The sequence below is a fragment of the Micromys minutus genome (genome assembly GCF_963924665.1).
Source record: "Micromys minutus genome assembly, chromosome: 2".
In the NCBI taxonomy this organism is placed as follows: domain Eukaryota; kingdom Metazoa; phylum Chordata; class Mammalia; order Rodentia; family Muridae; genus Micromys; species Micromys minutus.
In genome coordinates, this window is record NC_137971.1 from 31,423,001 (window position 1) to 31,431,637 (window position 8,637).

General features: G+C 42.9%; 1 protein-coding gene across 1 annotated transcript in view; it reads left to right on the plus strand.

Annotated features, from left to right (window-relative positions):
• The window catches only part of GLIS3 (GLIS family zinc finger 3), a gene marked incomplete at both ends in the record, with an annotated part of 400,740 nt that extends 392,565 nt beyond the window's left edge, over positions 1-8,175 (plus strand). Inside the window, 2 exons of the mRNA XM_080912067.1 lie at positions 7,062-7,244; positions 8,039-8,175. Coding sequence (XP_080768193.1) covers positions 7,062-7,244; positions 8,039-8,175 — 320 coding nt within the window. The remainder of the gene's footprint in view (positions 1-7,061; positions 7,245-8,038) is intronic.
• Between the last annotated feature and the right edge of the window lie 462 nt (positions 8,176-8,637).

An 8,637-nucleotide genomic window follows, 5' to 3' on the forward strand; every position in this document is an offset into this window, starting at 1 on the left:
AGTAACCATATGGTGGCTCATGACCATCTATGAAGAGATCTTTTGGCATGACTCCTACACTTAAAAAAATGCATTAAAAAACTTGAATGAAATTTCTGTGTTTAGGAACTGCTGAGAACCCCGGACTTAGTAGACAGTTATATAATACCTATTTTAGTAAAGTTGCTCATTTGCATTAAGGTAAGGCTAGACTAATAAATAATTCTGAATGTCTGGCTAATTAGAGATCCTAGTATAGTTGGAAGAGTTTCCTGTTTTATTCTCGTGGTATCAAATGAACCAGATACCAGTCATAAGGACTTAAGCTGTCCTCTACTGTCATGCCATTTGTTTCAGCTACCTAGGTCCAGAGAAGAAGCACCCAAGTGACTGTGTGATGTCTTTAAAGTGTCTTGACATTCAGGTATCTGGCAAAGAGTGAATGTGTAGTCCCCCAGGCTGCTCCCTGAGCAACCCTGGAGTGCGTGGACTCAGGATAATGATGCATTGCCTCCAAACTACAAACAGATGGTGGGGTTTTTGGGGGGAGGGGCTGCTTGCCTATCAGTTTCCTCTTCTCATTGGCCTCTGTAATGTAAAGGTATTCAAAGGAGGAAGGTCTTGCTTCCTAAGAGAATCATGGCTGTGAAGTGGACAAAGAAATGAGGGAAGTTAGAGATGGGAGATTCAAAGATCGATTGATTTATCTACCTATCTGTCCATCCATCCATCTATCCCTCCCTCCCTCTCTCCCTCCCTTCCCCCCCATCTCGTCTGTCTCTCTGTCTTGTCTTTTCATCTCTTTCTCTTGTTTTCCATTAAAATATGAATGTTCAAAGATGACCTGTGCTAGTTATTGTCAACCTGACACAAACTTGAGACACCTGGGAAGAGGGAACCCAATTAAGGAAGTCCCTGCCTCAGAATGACCAGTGGTGCATTTTCTTCATTGATTGCTAGTTGGTGGAGGAGAATTGATTGCTAATTGAGTTGATAGTCCACTGTGGCTATCCCTGGGTCAGTGGCCCAAGTTTATATAATAGAAGGTAGCCAAGCAAGCCAGAGTGAACAAGCAAGCAAGCAGTGGTCCTGGGTGGTCTTTACTAGAGTTCCAGCCCTGCCTTCCTCAGTAATGAACTGTTACCTGGGAGAAGATTAAATACTCCTTTCCCTCTCCATGTTGTTTTTGTTCATGCTGTTTATCACAGAAATAGAATCAGCTAGAATGTGGTTTTACCACGGATGTACATGGAGATTCCCAATCTGCTATTAGTGACCATGAGATTTAACTTGGGTAGGACCCACCAAAACATGCCCCCCATATCCAGAGTGAGACATCTGAATATTTCTCAAGGGCAGAAGATCAAAGATCTCCAGAGCAATCGACAAAGAGCCCCTGGAGTACTGGAGAGAAAAAAAAAGAAAATTCAAGTGCCCCCCACCCAAAAAAAACCAAACAACAACAAAAACCCAAGGTGTATTTCCTCCGTGTACACCTATCTCTGGAACTCTGATAGAACTGCTCCCTCAGTCCATCACTTGGGTTCATCCATATCCCTACGTGTGCAATGAACATATATAACTAAGGACAAAAATTCAGCACTACCTAAAGTAATCCACAAAATTACAGTCTGCGGTAAAATAAGTAAGTAAATAAATCAGCAAATGGTTCTAAAAGCCAGTCTCAGTCTTCCTCTCTCCCCTGCCCCCCCCCCCTTCTTTTTAAAATACTGAAACACAGGGGCTTCAACAAGGCATTCCCTTTGCTAAGTTTTCTATCCAGGATTAGGCCGCTCAGCACTATTGGCAGCAGGGTCTGTCTCTTCACTGGCACCGAGCCTCAGTAGAGCAGGGCAGGACCTCCTCCTTAGCAAGGTCAGACAAAGGGACCATGTCAGAACATTATGATTAGCTGTTCGTTCTTCTGTTGGGTGCAGTTCAGAGAACGGTGTCTCCACTGCCTCTTAATTTCTGTTAGAAAGTTGAGGTATACAACTATTCTCCTCTCTGTCTGGAAATGAGAACATTTGTCTGAACAAGCCAGCACCTTGATCGTGAAGCTGTTCCTAGCCTCACGATCAAGGAGCACAAGAACTCTGTTTAGCCACAGAGTATATGATGTGACTTGGTACCTTTGCCAGGTACAGTCTGGTTTGACTCTGTCCACACACATGTGTGTGTAGGTGGAGCCTTCTCTGTACCTACTTCACCATCACATGATTCAAAGACAGAACACCTCCCTGTAGTGTTCTCACTCCCGTGTGCACGGTGCGGTGAGTCCAAAGTATACTGCACACAACGATGTCACACAAATTACCCTCTGCTGCTGTCGCTTTCCAGAATAGAAAGATCTCTAGAGAAAGGGCGAGCAGCCTGGTAGCTGAGGCTATCTCAGTACTTAGTTTCCTGGGAGCAGGGAGTTCCTTCACTTACATATTTATGCTTTTGACTTCCCGAAAGACTGAAGTGAGAAATGTACAAGAAACAGTAAGGTGTAGCAGTCTGAAAGACCAAGAGACTGAAATAATTTATCTGGTTTTTATTTCAACCCTTAGATGACTCTGTGGTTTTGGTTTTTTTTTTTTTTTTTTTTTTTTTTTTTTTTTTTTTTTTTTTTTTTTCGTTCTTTCTTTTCAAGAATTTAATTGGGAACATTGCTGGTTAAGCCTGGGAATCTGGATTGATCTAGAGTTACTCTGCCTTGTGTAGTACTGTGAACCATGTGTGACTGTTTAAATGTGGATTAAAACCCGGTAGAATGCTTGATAACCACATGTAACTCTTATATTGGGCAATGCAGACAAACTACCATCCTCAAGGAAGGTCCTGCTAGGCAACACTGCCCTAGAAATCCCTTTCTCTATGGGACCCTCCACAACAAAGTATGAAAAAAGACTTTTAAAAACAGACTATAGTAATGCATGAAGAAATTCACATGTAATAAAATAGGGTACAGTAATCATATTCATATATATACATACACATACACACATATATACGCACATATATACACATATACACACATACATTTGCACATATATATACACACACATATGTGTATATATAAATTTTAGCCATCTTGCAAACTAGTTGATTTCATTTTGATGTTTTCACATACACATATCCCATACCTCTAACTCGCTTGTGTGTGTTTCTGTGTGTGTGTGTGTGTGTGTGTGTGATTCAAAATTGTGAAGACATATATATAGCCACTTGGCAACTATGTAAATAAAGATAATTTTTTTCATTTATTGTTTATACCAGACTACATTTTATTATAATTAGTGCCAAATCTTTTTATAATTAAAAAGAATAATAAACTTACCAAAATTGAGATTAGGGTGAGGAACAAGCCTCCTTGACCTTTTAGACACTTCAATTTAGGTAAAAGGTGAGGTAACCTGTACAAGGGAGGGGTGGTGTTTGTAAGCTCCTCTGCTAGCTAGCATTTGTCTTGCTTTGTGTATCTCTGCTCCAAGTCTGATTTCAGTCCTCAAGGACAGCTACTGTCTTCTGTTTCCTTGTCTCTCCAGCAGTACCTGGCCAGGACTTGATGAACATTACTGACTGGCAGATTGACTGACCTTGCCATCACTCTTAGGTTTCATACTCACAAACTATGTTAACATCTTGCCTCATTTTGCTTTGGGTCTGAGAAGTTGGGTTCTTTCCAAATTTGTTGTTTTAAATTCATCCGTTGGAATACAGGAAGCATTCATTGGAAAGTGAGTTAGGCTCTCTCTAGGTTTGTATGTGTGACAAGATCCTAATGGAAATAAGTTTTTAATCTTGTTAGTTTTATGGAAGTAGCACCGGGAAGAGATCTTGCTGCAGCTCTTTGGGTTGACTGACCACAACCACGCACAGCAGTGTATTTTGTGTCTCTGTTCTAGCTACCCAAAGGGAGTGAGGTGCCGTTAATGAAGGCGCACCTGCTCTCCTGGGCTACCTATGAGAATAGTTAAACATGCTTACAGGGAAATTCTGGGTTTTGATATATTCTCAAATCAATCATGGTTCCTAGGCAGGAATCCTAGTCTTTTGTGTTCTCTCCTTCCTTGGGTACCAAGTGGGAGATAAAGCCCAGAATCTTTTGTGGTATTATCACTGGGGTATATTTTGCTGTATCACAAACCTTTTAAACTTATACACATCGCAATACCAGAATAAAGATTGAAGCATGTGACATTTCTGCTCCCTCTCAGAAACAGGAAGGAAGATAGGAAAAAAGAATGAATTCATTTTCGTAAAAAGGCCAGCGAGTGTCTCTGTTGTCGCACCTGAGTGATTGATGTCCCCGTGTGGAGAGCTGTGGGTGTTCAGTAAAAAATGCCTTCCCATCTTAGAAGGGCAATGTTACACTAAGGAGTGATACAAGGGGATTTATGGGTGACAAATTTGAACAGAGCTTTCATGGAGCCATAGATAGTAAATGTCTGTTGTGCTCAGTAAGGAGACATTACATTCCAGTAGACCATGGTAATTATTTCTTCTTGATGTACCTATGGTACTTTTTCATTTCCGTGACTAGAGGGACCCAGAGTCAAGATCTGTCAAAAGGATGACCCAAACTGACAGAACCAATTTCTGGTTCTTTCAAACCTCTTAGGCTTGTTGTTCAGGGTCCCACTGAGAGGAACAAAGAAGTCATGGTACATCTTCATCAGTGTCTGGGATCCAATGAGCCCATAATGTCCCATTATCTTCAATTTGTGATATACTTTTTAAATAACAATATTTCAGTCTTAATTCCATACTAGCATTTACTGCCTGTGGTTACATCCATTCTTACCTTTGTTGTTGTTGTTGTTGAAGGACACCTTGCCTTTTTCAAAATTCAACTCTATAACCAAACTTATGTTTGTGAACTGTATTTTCATGGCAAAGTGATTTTACATACAATTTTAACTATTTTGCAAATACATATACAATTATTAAAATACAGAGAAAGTAATTATGTGCTGTATAAATGTTAACTTCTGTAACTTGTATAGTAACTCAGTGTGGTGTCATGAGTACCATTAACACTATTTTACAAGTTAAGGCACATAGACCAAGACTGTGCCGTTGGTATCTATTTCTGTGAAAATTTGAACCCAGGAATTTGTCAGCACTCTTTACATCTGAGCAGAAGTAGAACAAAAAGACAATGGAAGGTACAGTATTTTGCTATCTCTAGCCCATGCTTAGACTTTCACCAGCAGACATATTGAAAGCAAACATACTCAGTTTTCCTTCTTGCCTTTTTCAAAAAGAGGCGACCCTGGGTGGTATGGTTAGGATCCAGGTGAGCACTGTTTTAGCACACCTCAGCTCAGCTACGCATGTGTGTGCGTGTGCATGTATGTGCATGTGTGTGTTTATGCCTGTGCAATGCTCCATGCTCTGCCATTCTCTGACACTTGGCCATTTGGCCTCTGGTATTGTCATCCTTTGTGTTGTGACGGCCTTCTTGGCAAAGCATGTGCTTCAGCAAAGTCTTTCAGGGTGACTTCTCGGTCCAAGAGATTAAACCCGTGGGTGTAGTTGGAGATAGTCGGGCGTTCGCTTGAAGATCTGAAAAATGAAATCTACTTTTCTTAATGTCTATAAAATTAAGCAGACTGATTTTGTCTCTAGTCCCACTTCAGCCCCAGGAGAAGTCTTAGCCAGTAGAATACAGAGATTATGAGATGTTACTGTCATTTAATTTTGGTCTTTTGGTTAGCCTAGAGGTCAACTTCCTTGAGAGTGATCTGTTTGAGCCTCTGCCTGTCTTGTTTAAAAGCATAGAAAAGCCACTGGGGGTCAAAAACAGAAGTCACTACCTATGTTTCTCTCTGCTTTCTGCTTATCTGTGAAATTTCCACAGACGTAGTCTTAGTCTAAGCTGTGAGGATGATTTACCTTCTCCCAAACCTCATGTGAATATTTTCTATGGATTCTCTATAGAAATGTACATTTATAAAGGGCCCATACTTTAGTGTGAGTGTACCCTGAGCATAAAACTGCATTTTGCCTCTGGCTTATATCATAAGCTCCAAGACAAAGGGGTCTGTGTCTTACTGGGCAGTGGTTGAGCATATTTTAAATAGTCTTTACAGCTGTAGAGTTGGCAAGGTGAGCCATGCATTTGGTAGGTATCTTAGGGTTCCAGATGAGCAGAGGAGACTGTACCCAGTTCCCATGATTTAAAGTGGGGTAAGAAGAACCAGAGAGCACCACCTTTCCCCACGGAGAGAGTCTCCACTGAATCTTTTTAGTCTTAAGAAAAGACATCTCTAATGATGAAAAACACCAGGCTTCTAAAGTCCTATGAACTGGTTCTATGTTCTCTATCTACTAGTGCCTCCAGAAGGCATTTCTTCTACCAATCCCCCTCTCTTCATTAAAATCAGAATCATAATATCAACAATGATTGGCATTTCTGAAGCACTTAAAAACATCACAAACGAGCTTCCTTATCTAGTGATTCAGTCAGTGTGCACAATAGTCCCATGAGACAATGACATTCACACCTTACAGCGGAGGAAACACACAAGGAAGCAGAAAAGCAGCAGAGCCTCAGCTCACTGTTGGTGGAGTGTAGGATGAAGGTTACATTACTACCTTTCAGAGAGCATATTACATACTCAAGAAATAATCCATTGATACACACTATCATAAAGCAAAGAGAGAACAGCAAAAGGTGGAGAACCAAGGAGCGTGTAGAGAATCATAGAAAAGAAGCACACGGGGATGCAAGAAAAACACCACTGACTAGGAGCAGATGTGAAGGGAGAGAGATGAGGCAGGGTTATCAAAGGGTTGGAGGGATTTTCCAGCATTGAGATATGTCTCTCCTCATTTCTGTACTACATTACTTACTCCCTTCCAGTTTCCCCCTTTTCTGCAAGAAACAGCAACAGTAATAGTAAAATGGATTCCAGTACATCCAGCTGTGGCGGACCATCAACCTATTTAAAACCACAAGGAGATGAAAGTGCTGGAAGGATGGATAGGTCTATGCTGGGCTTTGTATTTATGGCAGACATGACTGAGGGCATTCTATGGGTAGGATGGTTTCTGCCCTGAAATGGCTCATTTAATGTTTCTATTTTCAGGATTTTATGGCCAGCTGCAGACATTCTGCCCCCCACATTATTCTGACTCCCAAAGAACTGTGCCACCCAGCAGCTCCTGCAGTATGGTGCCTTCCTTTGAGGACTGTCTGGTCCCCACGTCCATGGGTCAAGCCGGTTTTGATGTTTTCCACAGAGCCTTCTCAACACACTCAGGCATCACAGGTGGGTGTCTGTGACATAGCCAACAAGATGAGAGGTCGCCTGCTTGTCCTGTGTCTGGAAGTGACCATGTAGAATCCACTTGAACTGCCCCTGAGATGCTTCCCACCTTTACCTCACTCCCTGACTCTCAGCTTTTCCCAAGCCTGCACATGGGGGCAGCATTTCTCCCCTAGGCTATGACAGTTCTTTCCAGGAAGCCTCCCAGTGTGCCTTCTCATCTCTTGGCACTGCTTGCTAACCCAAGTGATGAATTGTGCCATATTCTCGCTCCTGTATCTTAGTGATGTGCAGTCTCGTCAACCCTCAAGCATTCTTCCCTCACAGCATGGAGGCTCACAGGACTTTTCCTAGTCAGGTTCTCCACACTGCCTGCACAGACAGATCTTCCCTACCTTTACCCTTACCCTGGTGTAAACTCACCCTCTGATTCTACCTGTCCCTCCTTTGCCTTTGCTCTGTCTCCTTTGGGAATATTCTTTCCTTACGTTGCTGTCTGAGTGTCCCATTCTCTCTCATGACTCTGCTGTTGTCCCCTTTCTCAGGTTATCCTCATTCCTCCCTAAAACACTTTTGCTTCCCAGAAGGGCATATTTTGTGTGAACACACACTTTAGTGCACTCCATGCAAGCTCACCCTTCTCCCATCCTGTTCCTGAAGGGCACACCTAGAAGACCTAAGCCACAGTTACTTCCTCTGTAGCTCCCACCAGGATCTCGTAGGTGGCACCGATACCCTGGCTCGCCGCTGAGGCTGCAGATTGTCGGGACTGACTGCCTGAATTCTTTCTCTTCCAGTGTACGATCTGCCTTCAGCTTCCTCAAGCCTCTTTGGGGAATCTATTCGCAGTGGTCCTGAAGATCCCACATTCCTGCAGCTCAGCGCTGTGGACCGCTGTCCAAGCCAGCTCTCCTCTGTGTATACTGAAGGCTGAAGGCTCCCAGGCTTCTCCTGTACATTTGTGGCCTTCGAATAACCCGTCACCTCTTATTTTCATACTCTCACAAGCCGTGTGAAGAATGCCAACCAAATCCATGGAGCCAGTAGGGGCCCTCGGACTGTGGGAGGTGGGACTGAATGCTCAGACCCGACTTCTCAGAAATGCTTGCACCTCTTCCATCTGCCCTCAGTTTGCTGGACCAGGTGACCAGCAGGAATTTCTTTTCAAAGGGAATTTAGAGTCTCACTTTAAGGATACCCATTACTTTCAGGCTGTCAGCTCTCAAAAGACACCATTGAATATGCACCTGAATGGGCTGCCCCTTGCTAAAGACTCAGAGAAGACAGCCTCGGTACCAGAGGCCACATGTACTCCTCGCCCACATTGTCTCTTGTGACTGGGTGATGTACAGCCATGAGTGGTGGGGGAAATCCATCCCAAAGCACGGTGTGCCTC